General features: G+C 37.8%; 1 protein-coding gene across 2 annotated transcripts in view; it reads right to left on the bottom strand.

Moving 5' to 3' along the window:
* Positions 1–23,563, bottom strand: part of pde10a (phosphodiesterase 10A) — a 69,503-nt gene that overhangs the window by 5,822 nt on the left and 40,118 nt on the right. Inside the window, exons 3-20 of one of the 2 annotated variants that reach the window (XM_056760335.1) lie at positions 18,752–18,780; positions 14,539–14,662; positions 12,085–12,134; positions 11,224–11,364; positions 10,878–11,033; positions 9,215–9,265; positions 8,217–8,275; positions 7,448–7,499; positions 6,218–6,360; positions 5,792–5,884; positions 2,825–3,011; positions 2,177–2,319; positions 1,856–1,939; positions 1,001–1,151; positions 767–922; positions 384–556; positions 196–307; positions 34–114 (exon numbers count right to left, since the gene is read on the bottom strand). In XM_056760335.1, the coding sequence (XP_056616313.1) occupies positions 34–114; positions 196–307; positions 384–556; positions 767–922; positions 1,001–1,151; positions 1,856–1,939; positions 2,177–2,319; positions 2,825–3,011; positions 5,792–5,884; positions 6,218–6,360; positions 7,448–7,499; positions 8,217–8,275; positions 9,215–9,265; positions 10,878–11,033; positions 11,224–11,364; positions 12,085–12,134; positions 14,539–14,662; positions 18,752–18,780 (1,985 nt within the window). The remainder of the gene's footprint in view (positions 1–33; positions 115–195; positions 308–383; positions 557–766; positions 923–1,000; positions 1,152–1,855; positions 1,940–2,176; positions 2,320–2,824; positions 3,012–5,791; positions 5,885–6,217; positions 6,361–7,447; positions 7,500–8,216; positions 8,276–9,214; positions 9,266–10,877; positions 11,034–11,223; positions 11,365–12,084; positions 12,135–14,538; positions 14,663–18,751; positions 18,781–23,563) is intronic. The other variant, XM_056760336.1, reaches the window with a different exon arrangement.

The raw sequence follows: 23,563 nt of genomic DNA, 5'->3' as shown, positions 1-23,563 counted from the left end.
AGTTCGGGGTCATGACAGAGAGTTCTCATTTACCTGTCCCTGGGGAACCTCATCTTTTTTATCTCTGTCCATCATAGGGATGGGCTGTATTCCAATTTTCTTCATCTCATCCCCCTGCCACAAAAACACATGTTCACTGTCTCTCTGTCAAACATCAGTTCGTTTAAAAGGATCCAGCTTAATGTTTCCGCTTACCTCAGCCCAAAACTCAGCGTAGATGTCATTGGCCGTGAGGCGTGTGACGGACCATAGTTTGGTAACGGAGCAAAGATCACATGCAGTCATCATCAGACCGATCACACGGTCCCTGTGAAGAAAAATTAACTTAGGAAGTTCTGCACTAGTCATGCGTGAACGGGAAAGTGAGAAGACGTTCTTCGGACCTGTGCACTCGGTTGTTCAGGTCCAGCCCCCCAGTGGTCAGCAGCTCAGCCAGTTGCTTGCGATTGCCGAAGTACAGCGCCAGGTCCGTAGCGATGATGGCCTTCCTGATGATCTCCAGAACCTGCTCATACTCACTGGAAGTCAGGTTGGAGAAAATATTGTGCCCTTCCAGCTATGGGAAAAAAGAGATCAATAAAAAAGCAAAAGCTCCACTTATGGGGCTTCGGGAAGTGCTGGACATCTGCGGCAAAGCCGAGGGCTCGTCCAACCGATCACTAGAGATCAACTCACGTTAAGAATTTTTTTTAAGGTTTCTGAATAGATTAATAGTACAGGCGTTATTCAAACCTCTCAGCACTTGTACAGTGTATGTGAGCTTTACCTGCAGGATGGACACAGTCTGGGAGAAATGATGCTGTTCCATAGTGGAGGTGGAGTACAGGGCAGCCAGCGGATGATCGAACTTCTGCAGATAACTGTTACTGTAGCCGCGGTGGTCCAGGTCGTGACATAAGCAGGCGATCAGCAGACCTTTCCTCTGACAGACATAGACAAACAGAAGAATGAGGTTACGCTGCTGGTAAAGAGCACCAGATCTTCAGGAAGAGCCGCTGACCTCAAGTTCAGTGAAGATCCCCGAGGTCTTCTGAAGGATGACATACATACAGTGTGCTACCGTCAACGCGTGTTTCCAGTTGTGATATGGCACTCGTCTGTAGTTCTTCCGCACTGACATAGTGAAGCGGCACAGTTTCTCCAGCTCAAAGCTTTCACACAGAAATGATTCAAGAGATAAATGAATCATTATTGAATGATTGTATTGTATAAACTCAATCAACATCCATTTTTATATTTATTTTGTAAAACGTCACGCCTGCTTCTCGGCTGTGATTTGACTATATCATGAACAAAATTTTTGATTTTACAAAAGTTAGTGAACTTGTATTTTCGAGAGAAAACGGTGATGGTGGAGAACATGTTTGATATGAATTACTGAAAACGAAGGCCAACACAACTAGTTGAGTTGGGTTAAAGTCCCTGTGAAGCGGAATTTGCGACCCGTTTTACTATCGTATTCTGACACATTTCAAAGTGAAAAGGAATTTAAAAGGAGCGATTTTGACTGCGATTTGATTGGATCATAAAAACTGCTGTTGCATTTGGAAATGAAACTGCCAGCAGACTGACAGTTGAAGGGGAGGAGTTAACAGATGCTCCGCCCAAGCCGTCCAAGTCATTTCAGATGGATAGTCATTTCAGAGCGGAAGTGCATTTTCAGATTTTAACTAAAGGTTATAAGGGCACATGAATTTTGAAAAGAAAATGACTCACATTGATAAGCTATCTAATATAAACGCTGCAATATTTGGGTAATTGTCGTTTTTAATTTCACTGGTACTTTAAGTGCATTTTCTGCATCATTATTATGACTTATATCACACAATTTCTTGTTGTAACACAACCTGCTTACCTGCTTTTCCCGCATGAATTGTGAACCATGTACACAAAGATCGCAGGCCAAAGCTCCTCAAAAGGTGCGATGTCGAAGTGAAACCTGAGAACAAAACATGACAACGTTTGTTTGCAATTCAAATCTGCACTATTTTGAAACTTTATTTAGAAGTGCTGTATACATCCTGATCAGATGTGCAATAAGATAACAAACATGCAATAGAAAACATGACTTAATACAAACCTTAAGGAAACAATACCACCATCAGTGGATTTATTTGAGCTTCAACTAGTTTGATGAGAGTAAGTGTTGATGTACAGTATGAGAGGATAAACTCACAGTTCAATCTCTTTATATACAGGTGAAGGGAGTGAGAGCTGTGTGAGAGTCTTCCACTCCTCTGACGTGCAGATACTGTGGTAAGAAAGCTTTTCCATTGTCACCCGGTAAATACACTCTGAATGTCTTATCCGGTGATACATCTATAAACACACACACACCACAAACACGCAAATGCAAAATATTTATGCAAAATATCATGTCACCCATTGATAAATCATTTGGGTTATGTAAATGTGTGTATAAATGGAGGGAACATAATACTGTTTATTTCAAGCAATACAGCAGTCACATTTCTACATGTATTTAGGAAAAGTTCAACATTTATTTTTTATGTGATAACCTGGATTTTCATCACAGATTTCATGTGTCTTGTCATGCTGTCAGTCTTTCACATTTTTGTTGGATGACTTGAACGACCACAATACATCCCACAGTACATGAATATTGATAACATGAAAAATCGTGTAAGTGAGTGGTCTCATAATTTTTTCCATAGCTTTTTATATGAATGTTTTTATATTTTATATTTTAGTTTTTATATGATTTTATATTTAAATTCATGTATGAAACTGTTCTGGGGCCATCAAAGTTTTGTGAAAATCTAAAAAGTCACTGGCAAAATGAGTGAGGTGTTTATTATCTTACATTTGCACAGTGTAAGGCCAAAGCACAGAAGACAGCAAACATCTTAAAGTTGTTCTCATCGGTTTTCGTGAAGGCACTTCCTCCCAGTTTATTCACCATCTGTACGACGCCGATCACACTCCCGTGGCTCACTATAGGCATGCACAGGATGTTTCGTGTCGTGTAGCCAGTGTAGAGATCTACTTCTCTGTGGAAAAGCGGAACAGACAACAGACAAACACACAAACACACATAGTGCTTGTATATGATTGAGTTTAACACACAGAGGTCTCAAGCGCTGGCCCATCTAGGCTTAACTTAACCTTATTCTCAATTCATACAAATCACAAACCAACCACATCTGCTAGTGAGTTTTTTTTTTGTATTTTACTGTGCATCTTTTGATTTTTAGGGCGAGAATGAGATTAATTTGTTGTTATAGTGCAATGCAAGTTGATCATTTGGTGCTGTACAAAACTGTGTATACACTACTTCAATCATTAATCACGCTATTTTTTGGTTAGTGCGACTAGCAACACCAAACAAAACGGTCATTTCTATCCATCGACTTTCATCTTATCCTCTGCAGTGTCGTGGGAGGGCTGGAGTCTATCCCAGAATCCCCGGCTGCAGGCAGGGTACACTCTGGACAGATGGACCGTCCAGCACAAAATTGTACTGCCTGTTGGTCCAACCAATGAAAGTTTAAAAATGATGTTAAAACTAGCGCTGTCAATAGATTAAAAATAGTGTAATCTCGATTAATCATTCCCCTCTCTAGCGATTAATCGCACATGTATAGTGAAATTAAACATACATCTTTATTTAGCTGTCAATCAATCAAATAAAATTATCTTACTAACTCGGTCCAGTGAACCACATCGCTAACCACATTCCAAAAACTACTTAAAACCCATCTCTTCTGTGAATACTTGACAGACAAATGAAAAAAAAATACAAATAACACTAACCCTCTCTTTCTCTAAACAGGTAGAGGTTTAGCTTTTGTTGAAACTAGTAACTGTATATTGGCACCTATTGTATTATTGGACCTGTATGACATATCGCTTATTGCTCCCAAAACTCTTTGTAAGTCGCTTTGGATAAAAGCGTCTACTAAATGTAAATATACTAATCACACACCGCTTTATGTTTTTAAATATACTTTTACATTCTAGTAATTTCACATTTTATCTACAGTACAGTATGTAGAAACAACACATTTTGTTAACACTTTCCTTGAAGCATGTATGTATAATGGATTATAAAGAGTTATCAAAGGGTAAAATGCATTATTATTCTTCATAATGTGTGATTAATCTAGATTAATTTTGGAATTAATCTAGATTAATCTTGATTAAAATGGCTCATTTGAATTCTGCCGAAGGCATTCAAAATATGTGTGCTACCCAAATAATGACTAAAAGTGAGTCTTTGAGAACGGTTTTCTCAAGCCAGGTGGCACATTAGATCAGGGGCTCATGTCCTGTTTCCAAAATGCATCACAAACTGCTTGAGAAAGCTGTTCTACTATGATAATTAGTGATGAAATTAAATTATGTTCAATAAGATGAACTTCTGTTTACCTCCGCATAAGCTAAGGCATGCTTTGCATTTAGGTGGTACTTGAGACTGGAAGAGCTCCCACAGTACATTTACATTTAGTCATTTAGCAGACGCTTTTATCCAAAGCGACTTACAAAGAGTGAGGGAGCAACACGCGATATGTCATACAGGATCCATAATACATCAGGTGACAATACAAATTTACTGGTTTCAACTAAAGCTAGACCACTACCTGATGAGGGAGATTTTTTTTTAAAACCAATTCCGCATTGCACAAGGTGCAAACAACCTTAGTCTTGTCGATGTTTCCATTGGGAAGCTTCTTAAAAATAAATTGTCCCTGAAGCAAACCCGGCGGCTTCAAAGCTGCATCCATGTTAGCACGTCACGTTTGATGCGGTAATTTCACAGTAACGTTATGTTGTGTTCAGACCAAACGCGAATGGCGCGTCAAGCGCGAGTGATTTACATGTTAAGTCAATGCAAAGACGGGATAGACCTACTTGCGGTGCGAATCGCGCGAATGAAGCCCTGGTCATGAGATGATGAGGCGGCGCGAATGATGTGAATTGCGCGAATCACGCGAGTTGAAAAATCTTGTTCTCGCCCGGTACAGTGCAATTCAGCTAGGTATACATCCGCGCTAAAATATCAAGGTGAAAGTCATCATAGCTTGTGTAGTATAGACCCAGCTGCCAACCCAACTCTGAGAATAGATTAACGGCGACATTTTTTTTATCGCGCGATAAGAGTCTCATGTGAACGCAGCACGTTAACGCCGTTAACGGCCCACCACTAGTATTATCTGTAATAACAATTATTTATAAAACCATACAATGCATTAAAAGGTGCATTACAATGCTTTAAAACTACTTTTATAATGCATTATACATACATGCTTCAAAAAAAGTGTTACCCACATTATTAAATATATTTAAAAAAAAATCTAGAAAAATCAAACCCTAAAAATAAATTCTCAAACACTTTACTGGTTTTACAGCTAAATACATGAAATACAGAAGAATCCTCATTAAAGCTACAAAATCACATTGAATTCTTCTTTTCTTTGTTCTTTTTAGCCCATGTGTACACCAGACGGGACCTCTGCTGAGTTCCACAGCCAGAAGCTGTCAATCTATACTGAAAATGTCAATACAACCTAAATAGTGCCTAAATAGTTTAAAGGCCTTTATATGAATAAGAGCGTGATCAAATAATGTAACACTAGACAATGATGACAGAAGAAATGGATGTTGCGTTAATGCTGTTAAATATTTTGTACGTGTTAATCTAACAAATTAAACTCGTTAACATTGACAGCCCTAGCAAAAACACAAATGTATTATTGTGGTGGTGTTAGTGTAACAGAACACCTTACCTGTAAATATATCTGTGGTGTTTAAATACAAAAATCTTTAATACCTGTTGAAACGAGGGTCTGCATAGGCATCTGGAATATTCAAAACTTCTCCCGTTCTTGCCACCTGACCTGCAATTCCTTTCTCTATAGAAAACCTGCGGATGGCGGTTTAAGGTTATTGAACTGTACTCTGGGGTTGTCAATCTCGTGAAAACATTTCTACATTTTTTTATTAACCCTCAATCTTTCTCAATGTTTCGTGTAACTGTCAATGTCATGGGTTTGATTCTCAGTGAACACACATGCTGATAAAACACATACTGTACCCTGAATACACAAATGTATTTTACATGCAAATAGGCTTTAAGCAAAACAAGATTTCTACTGGCTTGTATCTCTATATAATAGTGTTTCAAGTGTCCAGTTTGGATTTTTCAAGTGGTAAACGGTGTTTGATAAAGCCATGTTCGATTCAAATGTGTGCTTACCTGATTTCTTTGGTTTTCCTAAAGACAGGTTTCCCTTCGTTCTCCTCGCCGATATCAAACAGGTCAGAATACAGCTCTTTGTTATTATGATCCACCTGGAAGAGCGCACATCTGTCCGCATTAACCAGGTTTTTTGCATATATCTGAAACACAAGATAGCATTCCTTCACAACACGATACAACACTTTATTTGATAACAACACTATACATATGCCACATTTATATAAAGACCCACCCAGATATCAAAGGTAATTAATTGCATGTTGAATCAACGTTAAATTGGTTATTCTGATTCTGATTGCTGATTCAACATTGAATCAATTATAGTTGCTATTTTGGGGATCCACCAAGCAGATTATTTTAACAATATTTTGGTATTTCGAGGATTTGGGTAATAGACATACATTGTTCCACTTTGTGTAGTAATCTCTAATGACGTCTAATGACAGCTTTCTCAACAGGTCTTACATTTTTTTAAATAGTTTAGTTATGTCACAAATTTATTTTCTTAAAAAATTGCACTTATTTGCACAGTAGTCACTTCACTATGTCGAAATGCTTATTTAAGAACAATTACATTTATGTTTGCTATATTATTTGTTCAGGAAAATATTATCTCAATTACATATACAAAAAATAAATAAAATGAATTGGTTGCAGCATATACAGCTTTTAAATGCATCCCCCATACATGTAATTTTTTTCGTTCACAACTTTGACATTTTCAAAAGGTTTGTTTAGGTAATGTTTGCAAATACAAAATCTCTTCAGACTTGTAGCTATGTGACTACCTAAATATTACCTCCAGTTTTGGAAGAACTGCACTGCACTAATCACTCAGAGAGATCCTGGATCTGTCCTCTCCCTGACCTGCTTACATCACTTCCTGTGCTGCTTTGCTCAACAGGAAAGAGGTGACACGGACATGGGGGGACCAGTTATCTGATGCACGGAGTAAACGAGTATATGCGTTTGTGTGCTTGTGAGGCCTCGAGAACCGAAACATGTGCGCAAGTGAGCGAGAGAACATTGAACAACAAGCCCAAGGCTGCTGGGTCGAGCAGCGTCTAGCGGGGGTTATCACAGAACATGGCAAACAAATAAGAGAAGGCCTTTCATAGCACAGATTTTTTCGCCGTTGATGGTGACACAAATGAGCGACAGAAGAACAGCATGTTTGTCCTCGTGAGCGAGCATGTGACGCTGCTGAGAGAAGGAAAACATACTCACCATGATATGTTCAAGTAGAGAATCTATTGCCACTATGTTGTCAAAGTACGTTCTGTAAGAAATGAAAAAAAATCTGTTATTTACTATTTAATTCATATTTTCACTGTTGTTACAAATATTTCTTAAAAATGATTCTCAAATATTTAATCCTAAATAATCTCACACTTTTTTTGTACCACCGCTGCCGAAAGGTTTGCAATATACAGTATATGGATGATCTTTGAAGCATGACCTTATGCACATATTCTGTATATCTGAGACTGCATCTAAACATAACTCAGACATGCACAGTAATCGTCAATTAAAAAATTAATAATGCATTAATATTTCTATAAATGAGTAATTCACTTTAGAGGGATTATTGGTCATTTTTGAGCTTCTATATTTGAGCAAATTTCACCAAGTAATGCAAATCCAAATGTGTTACTGATGTTTTAAACAGGACAAATCCACACAAAACGGCAGGAATCTACAAATGTAATAACTATAGGAATAGTGTTGTGAGAAAAACTAAATAACTTTATCCATGTATATTTCACCATATTTAATATAGCTATAATTTTCCTACAATTAGCCTTTTGTTGTTTTGTCATTTTATTAAGCAGCTTTTTGTGGTCTAACTTTGAGATGCTTTTTAAACAATATTGAAGGAGTTCACGTTATTTCTCTTATTACCTGTTTTACAGCGCTTTCGCTAACATGCTCTGATCAAGTGAGCCTCAATATAATGTACCGTAAGGTGTTGTACATTAGACATAAACTCACTCACTTTGACACATCTAGAAGAAAATCATTGAGTTCAGTCTGTTTGGCAAGACCTCTGCAGACCTGAGAACGGAGAACAGAAAGTTTGAGTCCACTTTCACAATGCAGCTTAAACAATAAATGATCGTCCATTCTGTTATTCCAATGTTGTACACAATGAGTTTGGTTATTCAGGAGAAAAGTAATCACATTCTACAACCACACTTTACTTCTGTATAGTTTTGAGAGATGTCAAACACATTTATATCCGATTCACAAACACATTTACGGAACAATCACTTGTTAACATCTAAAAGGAACGTGTCTTGACTCATTCATTGCCTTGACAGAGGAATTGTGTTTTGTTTTGCATGTTTAGCGGCTGATTTCAAGTAGTGGAGTTTTTTAAGCGTCATAAAACATGTTTGTGAGTTCAAATGAGCTGTCAGTAAACATATGAGAGACCTAGTCAGCGTCTACATTTCATTAAAAGAGCAGTAATATGTTAATTTATATTATATCATAATTATATTATGCTAATTCTTTTATATTAAATGTATATCAGTGATTGGCAGATCTGACACTTAAATATTGGCCTAATTTGAAATGCTGATCCTGCAAATTTTCTTTAAATAACATCTAATTCTTCCATGTCACCTATACTCTTTGACAACACGTTCTGAATGTCCCCAAGCTCTGGTTCTGGTCCCGCGGAGGGAGTCTGGTCCCAGAGAACCCTGTGACGCACGGGGACATCAAATCCCCGTGTGTGTCACTCACAGCCTGCGAGTGTTCACATACAAACAAGCCTCCACTGTCATTAATTGCATCTCGTGAGACAGAGGTGTGTTGAACGTGTGGTCTGGTTGCTTACACCGGGCCCACCGACAGCCCAGTGATCCATGTACACAGTGGATTACAGGAATCAAAACACACGTATGCACAACCAAATCAAACACCTTGTACAAGAGGACCACAACCTGCAAGGTTTAACAGTGCATTGTTTTTCTCAAATGTGCTCACCTGAACCTGATGTATGGCTACAGACGCCCAGGCCAAATTTGCCGTTGCAACCTGAAACACAGAGTACGGTTAGCCAAAGATGCCGTACGTGTCCCTTCAATATTAAACCTATGAATGAATTATACAAACAATATCATGTTCTCTAAATAACCGGTAGCACTTTAGAATAAGGTGCAAATAGTTAACATTAGTAAATACATTAGCTAACGTTAACTATCATTGAATTCGTTTTTCAGCATTTATCAATCCTTGTTATTGTTAGTTCATATAAATTCAGTTTTCAAGTTAGTTCCTGGTGCATTCACTAATGTTAACAGTGTGAACGTTTGATTTTAATAATGTATTAGTAAATGTTGAAATTAACATGAATAAATATTAATAAATTCTGTATAGGTATTGTTCATTATAGTTCATGTTATAACACGGCTCATTTGAATGCTTGATTCTGACAGGCCAGTTGCGACATTCCAAGGGTTGTTATTTTCAAATAACAACCATTCATAACTAATAACACCCTGTTAGCCGGATGCTGCAAATCATTTTGAGAGGCGCAGTTTAATATTACACAAAAAATTATTTTAAAATATGTCTTCCAATAACATACAGAATATGACATAATATTTACAATTTATTAAACCAATTTGCCTGTACATGACGTTTGAGCGTCGTTTCTTACTTTAAAACTGACACTAAACTGCTTTTCCTCGCGGAAGGTCTAGATTCGGTAAAAATGAGCTCTTAAAATACACATTTTATGTGGCAAGTAGACGTGTAATAAGTGGGATAATGTACAAGCAGCCGGCTGTTATCGCAAAATGAGCCCCTTCAGTGTGATACAATCACACTGTCGGGGCTTATTTCTGCGATAACAACTGGCTGCCTGCACATTATCTCTTACTTAGCTAATGCATTAATTCAAGGTTAACAGATAGCACCTTATTGTAAAGTGTTACCAAATAACCTTATGGATCAAACCTTGCTTGAAAAGATAGGATTCAATACTTTGGTACATAAAGGAATATTCCGGATAATTTTTTCATTTAATGACAGCATGTGTTGATTTTTTATAGATTTATCCAATCCCAAAAGTTTGCACACACAAATGAGAAATGTGCTTACAGTAAAATGCTTAGAAACAATAAAAAAATTGGACCTGCCCATTATTTGTAAAAAAAAGTGTCGTTATAAAAGCTCAATTAGATTTAATCCGATTGAAACGACCAGTTGTTAAAAAATTGTATTCCTTGTGATGACTCCTAATGCTGTGTTCACACCAAGCGCATATTAAGCGGTTTGCACCAGTAAATAACATACAAGTCAATGCAAAGAAGCGCACTCGAATGCCGGGAACCGGGTCATTATTGCTCAAATCTTGTCGTCCATTTGAGTCTGACTGGCATTTGGCATAGACTTTCTGAATGTTTTGAAACATATAAACCAATGTGATTTATGTTGTGAATGTCAGACAGCCAAACGCATCACACACCAGAACACATGCTTACACTGTTTGTACATATGTGAATGCTGATCATTGACATTAAGTTGAAAATAAATTGAGGACATTCCTTTAATAGTCTTGAGGATAAACTACAGCTGGACTAAAGGAACTAAGAGCAGAGGCACATGGCCTGCAAATCCCAGCGCTCTGGCCCTCCCCGAGTACCTCCTGGTGACTGAGGTTGAAGGGCTCTCTGCCCCGGTGGCGGTGCAGCTCCAGGATGGCGATGAGGTCTCCGATGGCGGTGAGGATGGGTAGACATAAAACAGAATGAACATGGATCCCTGAGTCCTGCCCTGTGCCGTGAGGAAACCTCTCATCCTACAGGATCCGCATGCACACACACACAAAATATTTCGTAAACACATTAGGGATCATAGATGAACTCTAGTTTTGGCCAAAAATAGATATAGGGGCACCGGGGCTAGTTGTCACATGGGGACGTTGCCTTGAGGGGAATGACTCAATAACTACTGGTATTCCAGTCAAAAGAACTCTGCATGTGGCTCACCCCCATGATGTCCTCCACAAGTAGTGTCTTGCGTGTCTTTGCAACGTGAGCAGCGATGGTGGTCCCAAACGTGATAGGACCAGAGGGGATGAGCCCAGGAAGCCCCTCTTTTGCCCCCGTCGGAGTAAACAAACATAAACTCTGCCGAAGATAGAAACACCAAAAACTCCATGAGATGTAAGATTTTTTTTTTATATAATAAAGTTTTGATAGTTCTCCATATTTCATATATATAATATAACATGCGATATATTTGGGTTTATCTTTATTTGTTTTGTGGCTTTGAGGGTATGTACTTTAAAGAATCTAAAATATAACATGTGATTTGTTTAACAATTTTGGGTGCCCACAAAAATCCGAAACTTTAAAGACATTACTGAGTCTAAAATGTGGGATCACAAACACACTCAGAATATACACTACCAGTCAAAAGTTTGGGATCACTTGACACAAATTTTCAAAATGACTTGTGTGGACAAAAATAAAACTGTGCCAACATACACATTTCTTTCTAGAAAACTACTTCTTTTATGGATTAACTGGACTAAATAATGAATAAAAAGCAGCCAATAAGAGTCTAGCATAGATGGAAATTTCTTAAAATACGAAGCGTGCCAGGTTGAGACGTCAAGAAGCTGGCTTATAAAATGCATAGAGAACGGTTTTGCAAATTCTAGTCAAAGGGTGACAAGAGTTACTTTATTTTGAATGCATTGTCACAACATAGTTCCGCACAGTTCCAGCTGTATTATTTCATGGTTTTGATGAGTTTACTATTATTCTAAAATGTGGAAAAATATACATAAAGAAGTGAGTGATCCCAAACTTTTGACCTGTAGTATATGTTTACCAAATACTTACATTGTTGCATTCTCCAAGGAAATAAAGTGCAAATCCATCACCTTTAGTGGCTGTGAAGACAAAAAGTAAAAAATATTTCAACACTTCAGATAATGTTTGACATGAACAGTCCAATAGCATCCGTTGAACTGGACAAAAATGGACCCAGTGTCCACATCTGTTAATGGTATCTATTGGAAAAACACGACAAACTAATAATACACATGGCTAATGGTTTTAGCAGATTTAACACATTCCTTTGAAGACAATATCAAGCATCCCAAAGGATAAAACTTGAATGGATTAATGCAAGAATATACATCAGTTTTAGTTTAGAAAATACGACAAACACTAGACAGCACTACAACAACAATGGTTACGCTTAATTTTAATGTATTTACTAGTGGTGGGCCGTTAACGCGTTAACGCAGTGAGACTCTTATCGCGCGTTAAAAAAATTGTCGCCGTTAATCTATTCTCAAAGTTGGGTTGGGAGCTGGGTCTATACTACGCAAGCTATGATGACTTTCACCTTGATATTTTAGCGCGGATGTATACCAGCTTAACTGCACTGTACGGGGCGAGAACGAGATTTTTCAACTCGCGTGATTCGCGCCATTCGCGGAAGCGGAAGCAGAAGCCGCCTCATCATCATCTCATAACCAGGGCTTCATTCGCGCGATTCGCGCAGCAAGTAGGTCTATTGGCTCTTTGCATTAACATATAAATCACTCGCGCTTGACACGCCATTCGCGTTTGGTCTGAACACAACATAACGTTACTGTGAAATTACCGCATCAAACGTGACGTGCTAACATGGATGCAGCTATGAAGCTGTCGGGTTTGCTTCAGGGAATATTAATTTTAAAAAAGCTTCCCAATAGAAACATCGACAAGACTAAGGTTGTTTGCACCTTGTGCAATGCGGAATTAGTTTAAAAAAAACACTTTCTCTCAACAGGTAGTGGTCTAGCTTTAGTTAAAATCAGTAACTTTGTATTGAGATCTAATGTATTATGGCTCCTGTATGACATATCGCTTGTTGCTCCCTCACTCTTTGTAAGTCGCTTTGGATAAAAGCGTCTGCTAAATGACTAAATGTAAATGTACTGTAGGAGCTCTTCCAGTCTCAAGTACCACCTAAACGCAAAGAATCCCTTAGCTAATGCGGAAGTAAACACAAGTTCATTTTCCATCCATCCATTTTCTACCGCTTATCCGAACTACCTCGGGTCACGGGGAGCCTGCGCCTATCTCAGGAGTCACAAGTTCATTTTATTGAACATAATTTAATTTTCATCACCAATTATCATAGTAGAACAGCTTTCTCAAGCAGTTTGTGATGCATTTTGGAAACAGTAGATGAGCCCCTGGTCTAATGCGCCACCTGGCTTGAGAAACCCGTTCTCAAAGACTTACTTTTAGTCATTATTTGGGTAGCACACATTCTGAATGCCTTCGGCAGAATTCAAATGAGCCATTTTAATCTAGATTAATCTAGATTAATCTTGGAATTAATCTAGATTAATCTAGATTAAAAAAATTAATCTATGACCACCACTAGTATTTACCCAACAACATACTGGCCACGGGTGTTAGATTCAAAGTTAGATATAGTGATAATAAAGTATATTATGTATTTTACGATATGTATGTAGTTTGAAACCACTGCTGTAAAACATTAAGGACTCCATCAGGCCAGGTCATTTCTCACAACCCAACAAAAGTCCACCGGGGTGTTTGTATGACAGTGTGCAGTGTTTATTGTAATGTGTGTGTGCGGTTCTGAGGGCAGGACTGAATGGCCGGGCTTGCCAGAGTCCTGCAGAATGTACAGATGAAGCGTGGGTGGGTGGAAGTGACAGGCTGTGCGCTGCTCGGCCAGCTCGTGCGTGTATACAGAAGTGATGGGGAACACGCTTGGACCTTTTAACCTGGATTATACTTACAACTTTAATTCTGTATGCTGATCTGTACAAACATCAGAGAGATTGACAGAGGGATTCAAGGAGAAAAACTGCAGATGTGATGATTTAGCTTGTGTGAGCAGTCTTAACAAACTTAAAAAAAAAATAACATGTACTCAGACTCATGTCATTTCAAACCTGTATGACTTTCGTTGTTCCGCAGAACACAAAAGAAGATATTTTGAAGAATGTTGTTAACAGCCCCCCATTCACTGGGCTGTGCTGTTTCCCTTACAAACATTTTTCAAAATGTCTCTTTTGTGTTATGCTAAAATAAAAGTCACAAAGGTTTAAAATGACAAGAGGGCATGTAAATAATGACAGAATTTTCATTTTGAAGGTGAACTACTCCTTTAAAGACGCAGGAACAACCAAATGCAATGTGTCAAATAGATCTGAGGCTACTAGGAATCTGTCAAGTTTAAAACGCACATATCTCATGTTCTATTCAATGATGTGCATTGTATGCTGGGTAATTTAGGCTCTGTGGGCGTGTGTTATGCCTGACCTGTTTTGATGATGTTGCACAACTCATAGAGCAGTAGTTTGTTGTCTCCTCCAGTGTCCAGTCGCTGCTCCATGTAGCTGTATAGCTCATATACGACGCTCTGCATATCCGTGTCCTGATACTGCTGGACACAAGAGACACGCATAAATGCACACAAACCCTATACTATATTATCTATATAATACAGTCACATATGCTTTCTATGAAGCCTATTCAAACTCTTATAAATTTGAAACATAAGGGACAGAAAAAAACCCTGAAAAACTCAAATTTCAATTTTAAATTCAATACGCAAAAGGCAATGTAGTATGTTAAATGACAATGCATTTATGTTTTTAAATATACATTTAAAACAACATAATGTGCAACAAGAGTAGCAAAATGAAAATTTAATAATATAATTTAAAGGAGCCAGTCTTTTGCTGTTTTTAAGGCTTTTATTATGTTTTTTGGGTGTTTAACAATGGAAGTTCAAAAAACGCTTTATATTTCACATATTTTAAGTCTATTGTTGACTGCTGTCTCTCTTTTAAAAAATCAATTGGATTTCTTCCAATCTGTATAAAGCCCCTCCTTCCAAAACGCTCTGATTAGTGAAGCTGACGAGGTCTAGAAGAGTTGGTTTTGATTTTTTATATCGGCCCCAAGTTGGATAATAAATCAAGCTGATGGACAGGAGATGTTTGCAAGCAGGACATCAGATGACTTTTCATAGAAGTGTTTAAGAGGTAAGTGCACACACACACACAATATCAGTGTATTACACAGAACAGATTTTACAGCCGATTTTAAAGTCTTGTAAGATGTTATTTGACCGTTGGTTCTCTTAGGATGTGTGTAGCTGAATTCTTATTACCAGCTGTAGCAATGTGATGAAAGTGAAAGTAGTTTAGCGCATAGCTCAGTCAAATGTTTACAATCTCTGATAACCGAACACTACTCCAGCGGCTATTCCTCTTCTCTAAGGATGAACTTCGTCTTTTTTGGCGCATTCCTTTGCGCGGAGGTTATTAAAAGCACTTGGAATAGTGACATCATCTACCCGGGAAGTAGTGTATTCCAGCCGTTCTCTTTAGCCCTTGAAAAGCTAATTCTACATAAATGCATTGTCATTTTACATACTGCATTGTCATATTGCGTATTGAATTTAATATTAAAATTAGCTATCAATATGCTTCCATACACCTGTGACTGCGCATCGCTTTCATATAAAATCACAATATAATATAATACAGCAAAACACCAGACACATCTCTTCTTTGCTTTATGTCAAATAACAACATTTATTTGTATTTTTTAACTTTACAAGTAGTGTATGTGTGTAAATGTATACAAATCCACAACCTTTCCCACAATGAAAATTAATCTAGAGAAATAAGTTTTAATTCAACCGTGAATGTTTTAAATAGCGATGGACACTAATTAAGGCAAGCTGAACTGCAGGCCCAAGCATGGATGTCTATTTCTGTCCTCGTGTGAAAGGTCGTAGTGGGCTGGTGGATGAGGGGTGTGTGAGGTGCTCCCCCGCGGGAACAGCTCCCTACGCATCCTGTTTATGTAGACCAATTGTGACGTACTAAAGGCGGGTGACGCTCCCGGTGACCAAAAAGTCCTCTTTTCCTCAGTGCTCTCAAACCCTGTCTCTTTCCAACTTCTTCATCTCTGTCCCAAAATCGACAGGCCCAAGAACTTCTGTGATATAAGCCATTAAAGCGAATGATTTCATCAACTCAACTCAACTCAACTCAACTTTATTTATATAGCGCTTTTTACAATTTTCATTGTTACAAAGCAGCTGTACATGAGACACATTTAATACAAGTATGAATTCTAAATCAGAGGTGGGGGACTCGAGTCACATGACTTGACTCGAGTCTGACTCGAGTCACAATTTTCAGGACTTGCGACTTGCTTGATTGAAGTAAGAAAATGACTTGACTTGACTTTGACTTGAGAGCAGGTGACTTGAGACTTGACTTGACTTTAAATGGAAGACTCGACAATGACTTGAACTTTGTAAAGTAATGAAATTACCTAAAATAATTATTGTGACTCGGCAGCACTACAGCGCCTGTGCCTTTGCCGCTGCTCAACTCAAACCGCGCCAAACAAGGTGAAACAGCCAATTACTGTAGAGCAGTTACGATAGAGAGGAAACTGCGCATGCGCCTGGCGGCTTGAAACAGTTGTGGCCGTTACAATGGCGGACAACAGTCGAGCTCCACAGTCACGTTTGGCTATAAGGACTTTGAACTGGACCGTGAAAATAAAAAAATATTTGCCAGATGCAGAGCATGCAACGCGAGGATTTCTGACGCGACAACCACAACGTCGAATTTCATCCGACATTATAAGAACCACAAGGAAAGGTTAGAAAGTAATTTCTTTATAGTCAGTGTACTAAAACGATTACTAATATAATGAATTAATCGTTTCTGTTTGTCATAATTTTGCTTTGGTTGTTTTTTATCATTAGAAAAGTGATAATCGATCATCACTGGTAGGCCTACATCTCATCTCATAAGTAGATGAATTGGGGAATCTGGCTATAATGGCGTAGCCCGAATTGTTATGTTCTTAAAACATTAAAATCATCTTAAAATAAAGAAGGGCTTCTCTGTATTACATGTAGGCGAATGTCTATATTAAATGTGCGCATGTTCAAGTGTTTGTGTTGACTGCGTGTGGAAACTGAATAGCAGCTATCTTATATACTGCATGACTGGCTAACATGGACGCGCCGGTGAGATCACTTGAACTTAAAAAAACTCTTTAAAAACTTTTCGGTCATACTGACGAGAATAATTTCATAGTTCGAATCTGTTAAATGTCTAAACAATTTTTATACTCACAATAACAGCAAAACGTTTTGTGCTGTAAAATAATGAAACCAGTTCAAATAGAAAACAAATATTCTCAGATTATATATTACGTATGAAACGTGCATACTGCGTGTCCACCGCAGAGATGACGATTAAGCATCATAACTTCATCACTGGGCTATATTAACATACATTTTATTTATATTCTACCGAAATGAAAAAGATTCATTCATTTTGATAAACAAGATTCAATACCGAAGTCAATAAAATGATCCGGGATTCCCATCAATAGATGCAAATTCCCTATAGGCCTACTGTTCACATTAATGGACAGCACAAGTATTACAGCATCATATACTTAAAACATACAATAGTCAAGTTTTCAATCACAATTCTTAGTTTATAAGCTTCATAGCCTGTATAAATGCATTCTCTCAGATACAAGTATTTCCATTTCTGTGTAGACGTTGCAATTAAATTGAATTAGATTTTATTATACATTTCAGACTGGATTTCTTTTGTGTAAGCAACACTTTTATTTTCAGATATTAATGTTGCACAGATATGCATATAATTCATATATAGCAATGTGAATAAGATACATAATGTATGTATATAAGTTCATCTTTTCTGTGCAAAAATAAACATGTATCTAAAAAATTAACCTCTGTTTATTTTAGTACTGCGACTTGACTTGACTTGAAACTTATCAGGACTTGACTTGACTTGCTTAGGGTGAACCCTTGACTTGACTTGACTTGCTTGATTTGTCTAAACTGTGACTCGAGACTTGACTCGAGACTTGATAGTTAAGACTTGAGACTTGCTTGGACTTGGCCATATGTGACTTGTTCCCATCTCTGGATTTCATAAACAGGTCATTGCTCTTCTCATATTAATCTGTCACAGGCTCTTTGTCTTACAACTCACGTGTCATAAGAAAGGCGTTCTCATATTTACATACCGTTTGTGTGTTGTTGAGAGAATATTAGCAGAAATGTTTAATGAAGCATTCTATGAGCACTCGTCCCCTGACAACTGTCCTCACTTTCGGACACTCTGTCGGTTGGCAAGCCCGTTCACATTTTTGCTACACGCTTTTATTAAACAGGTCATATCAGCCATTTTAGCATTCATTTGTTCGATTAAAAAACACTGGCATCTTCTTTGAAATGAATCTTTAGCTGATGATTTAAATGAAGGGATTTCTGGAAGGATATACTCCGTATCAGGTGTTACAAAAAACTGAGAATGGCACAAGGTTTGGCAGCTTTTCTATTTCTTATTTCTGCTGGTGTTAAGCAATAACAATATAAATGCGGCTTTATCTAGATCTTCTCACCGTGCCTGGAAGGGTGAACACACAATCACACAAGTGATGCTTCACTTACCCTGCTGACTTCTTTATCCGGGGAATCATCTGTTAAAACACAAAAGAAAAACACATTCAACTGAATGAAATAACACGCACTATACACAAACTCACTAACGGACCACATATAGTTTTACTGAAACCTGATCAAATTGACTTTATTTAGCTAATTAAGCTAATGAATTACTCACTCTCGACTTGTTCCTTATCTGTTCAATTTCTTTTGTTTAGTTGAACACAGAGAAAGATATTTGGAAGAACGCTTGTAACTAAACTGTTTTTGGACCCAATTGACTATCATAGTATGAAAAATGACAATGTAGTCAAAAGTGCCCGAGAACTGTTTGTGGTCCAACATTCTTCAAAATATCTTCTTTTGTGTTCAACAGATTTTTTTCCTACTATGTAGTCTGGGTAATGGGGTCCAAGAACTGTCTGGTTAGATTTGGAACAACTCGAAGGTGAGTAAATGATGAAAGAATTTCATTTTTGGGTATACCTTTAAACTTGCTTCAAACATGTACAGCTACAATTATATTATTGTATGACTTTTTTATTCCGTTTCTTAAATTAATATTTTGCTATTTTTGTAAATGTTGGTTAACAAGGTTTAACATGTTTTTCTATTTCTTACTATTTTACTTTATTTAATTTTGATCTGCATATATCTTACACTATTAGCCCTTACGAAGCCCAGATGCAAATGCTTTAACAATACAAATGTAGTTTTTGTAATCCCGATAAAGCAAACTAACATTAAACATTAGACTAGAATTGAAAACTTCAGTTTACATTTTTACATAATGTCTTGTCTACTTCCAATTCATTTTGAAAGTTTAAAACTCACAAAAGCAAACTGAACATCTGTTTAAACCACAACCTTTGTCCTCAGAATAAAACAAAAGAAGATGCAGGAAACAAAATGGCTTGCAAAGGCTCTGGCCATCTACAAACACATGCCCTACATGAGCTTAATTTACCTGATAAACGCCAGTCCTTCATGCCACATATATACACACAGCTGTGATCACATCTTAACTCTACAGTATGAATAGGGAGATACGGGCGAACGTGAGATATCCACCTGCTCTACTGAGAGAGCACCTGAGGTCAAAAACCTGGAGATGGATTGCCATCTCCTCCTACAGGAAAGCTCCATTTAGAAAGCCGTTGAGTCAGAAACACAGAGATAGATACAGGTGAATGAACCTCTCAGGGGTAAGCATGACTCACAATGGACAATGATCAGTGACCCGATCGCCCACCAAGTGAGGAGTCAGTAAAGCAGATTACACTCAAGGGCGATTCTCAAGAGCTAATGTTTAAAGACTTCAAACCTCTTAAGAATCTCCAAGTGTATGCGATATACTTCTTGTACAGCTCATAAAGTCTGTGTGACTACAATGAAAAGTAACTGTAATTGGTAATGTGACATGAGTAGTTGACAAAAGTGACCCTGGATCACAGTAAAAATTTAGTTGCACAGGAACATTTTTAGAAATGGCAAAAAAACATGGTATGGGTCAAAATGCTAAATTTTCCTTTTATGCCAAAAATCATTAGGATATTAAGTAAAGATCATGTTAGATGAAGATATGAAGATATTAATATACCAAAACTTTCTTTTTGTGAGTGGTCAGCCTGCTACAGGGCCTCAGATTAACAACTTCAAAGGCGATTTTCTCAATATTTCGATTTTTTTTGGCACCCTCAGATTCCAGAGTTTTAATCTATTTTATCTCCGGCAGATATTGTCCTATTCTAACAAACCATATATCAATAGAAAGTTTATTGATAAAAGTTTTAGTCGATGAACATAATATTATTTAGCAACAATGACACAATTCACACAATGTTATTCCCGTGCAATAATTTTACTGGAGCTATTATGTCACATTAAGATGCTGAACATTCCTGATTAATAGGAGAACAGATCAGAGTTCAGATGTAGTTACTACGTTAAAGATTTAGATCCACATTTGAAAGTGACCCAAACCAACAACCTGATCTTATTATGTTTTGTGATTTACAGACAAGCAACAAGACCGGGACAGTCCGAGAAAGCAGTCTCATCCTGCTGTAAAGCATTCAGCATCCTACTGTGTAAATGAAAAGCTGTGATGTTTTTCGTTCCCTCTCGACATCAGCAGGCACCGAGCCTAAACTTCCATTCATATCACCTTGTAAATTTGACACTGTGCACTTTCAGCACAATCCCAGTTTCTCTTGTGCCGAGGGCAGGTGACATGGAGCTCTGCGGATGCCTTAATGTCTCCTCCCTACAGGAGGAGGCCCCTTCTAAGGCAGCATCCTAAATGAAACGTCACATAGTAACTAACTGGTTTGGAATTCTGTACAATGGCAGCAAATCAACGTATAAGAATAGATTGCTGGTTTGTCTATATTCTCAAACTCTTACATTGTATCGTGAGACATTTAAAAAAACAATGATCTAAAGCATGCTTTAAAATGACCAAAGAAGGGATTTATGCCTTAATCATCATGGACCTATGATGTCTTGAAATACTGCCTTTATAGACAGCTCATAAAGTTTGAAAGGGGAAAAAAATGTCCTCCTAAGGTCTGCTGGGCAGTTGAGGGAAGGCCATGTTCCCCTTCGAGCCACATGCCATCTATGCTCACGTCACACTTGTTCCATTTCTAGTATTCCCAGATGGAAATGTTTGGTGATCAATACAGATGAATTACACTACTTTAACATTATGATTTTAATTTGTAGTAATATGTTTTCATGGCCTAACAAATGCCATGGGGATACCTGTATGATCATACATTATTTAAAAGAATAAAAAAAGAAATACTGTACTCATAAAACACAAGCCAAACAACTTTTTTTCTATAATCATACAAAAAAACATTCTTTTGTCAACTGAATTCAGCTGTCACAATTACTAAAATTAATATAGTATTACATTTCTGCTTTAATGTTTTGATGCATGAATGATTTATAAAAAAAGTCATTTAAATCATAAAACTTAAATTCCTTTTCCCAATAAATTATCCAATTTACTTGAAAACATGTTCCTGGTTTTATTGCCCACAGTTCCTCTGTGCACATTATTTCAAGAATATTTCTAGAACATTGTTTTATGCCAACGTTAATCAACAGTAATTAGGTGATGTGGCAACATTTCACATTGAACCAAGAATGACCACAAAATGCCAAAATCAATCAAAATAAATTACCTGCGGCAAACTAATGTCTCTATGAATCTTTGTGAAAGAAACAGTTGGAGAAAAGAAACAAGAAGCTTTGTATAGAATCCCCTCTAGACATCCCCTGTCTGGGACGCAAGCAGCACAGCCCGACACAACAGCACATTCAGGCACTCTTATTGAATTATGGCACATTTCGGAAATATTTATCCGCACGTCATCCACGGTTCTCCTGTATGTACCGGGTCACCAAGGCCAGTCGTCTAAAGTAAGACTGAATGAGTGGTTCATGAATAACTCTGTGCACACTCATATACATATATGTAATATCACGTCACCAAACTGATCCAGATGTACCGTTTCTCTAGAGGCAGAGCGGTGGAAGGTTTGGGATTTATCAATTACTCAAAGACTGTGTTCCTGTGAGACGAAAACAGGCCCGGGGGAATGCTGGGTGGGAATGAGGTGGAGGAATCAGACGTCACTGGGATCTTGGGGGTCCTTGTTAGTCACAGATGAAAGTACAGACGCATACACACTTCTTAGATACAAGGCATGGACCATTATTACTTAAGTTTGCTCAAACATCAAATGTCACTTGGGTTGTTGCGTGCATACGCCAAAAGCTTATCTTCTTAAAGAAGCGATTGAGAAACAGCTCAGAAAACAGTCAAAAGTCCACAAGAAGATAAAGGACTGAAGCACTGAGGAATGTGTGCTTTTAGGGTAGAAATGGTCACAAGATATAAAACATGACTGTTGGCATTCACAGGCATGCTACACCTACAACAATCTTTCTAGAGAAACGATTTCTAGATTATATTTCAAATCAAAGAGCAAAAGTGTCCGGTCAGCAGTGTCTCCGGTGAGCAGATGTTGACCTGTGAAGTACAGAGATACCAGCAGTGAGTGCAGCCATTCTCAAAGAAACTGTCAATATCCTTGAAGCAGACAGAATTAGAAAGAGCTGGGTTAGATGTCACCAGCAGGTCTTGTGATTTTGCCTATTGATTTAACAGTGTCACACAACATTAGAGCCTGGAAGACCTCAGATGTTAGCACACCTCCTTTGTGATGCCTACTCAACCCCAGAAGTCACGCACATTCATACTGCAGCAGATGCAACGGATCAAGAATATACTCATTTGTAGTCTGAATATCAGAACAGCATCTCAGGCCCCGTTTATACCGGATATTAAGATACGCTTTGGTCGATCGCATCACAAGTGGTCGAAAGAAACACATACCCGTTTACACCTGGTGTTTTAATCCATCTCTTTTGTTCACTTTCGACCACTTCTGTCCTGATTTCTTCGAGGGGAGGGTTTATGAGCGAGTAAATACATGTTTTTTTTAGATCTTTCAATCAAATTAAGGATATAAGCGAGCACAATTTACATATGAACGCATTCAGACACGACAGGAAGACTTACAGTGAGCAGCGGTTTCATGCCAAACACTGTAAGTGTGTTTAAGAAATCTGGAATGATGAGCGATCATTGTGCTTGGTAGATTTTAGATTTTGAAACCAAACGTTCTTATATGCAAAGTTTAAATCCTGTCTGGCTAGTCTTGCGTAGAACTTATCGCCACTTTCTTTGGACAAGCCTCGTCCAAGAGGCCATATGAATGACAGATGAAGCGAACAAATCAC

The sequence above is a fragment of the Triplophysa dalaica genome, chromosome 11 (assembly GCF_015846415.1).
Source record: "Triplophysa dalaica isolate WHDGS20190420 chromosome 11, ASM1584641v1, whole genome shotgun sequence".
In the NCBI taxonomy this organism is placed as follows: domain Eukaryota; kingdom Metazoa; phylum Chordata; class Actinopteri; order Cypriniformes; family Nemacheilidae; genus Triplophysa; species Triplophysa dalaica.
This window is presented reverse-complemented; position numbering and strand designations above follow the sequence as displayed.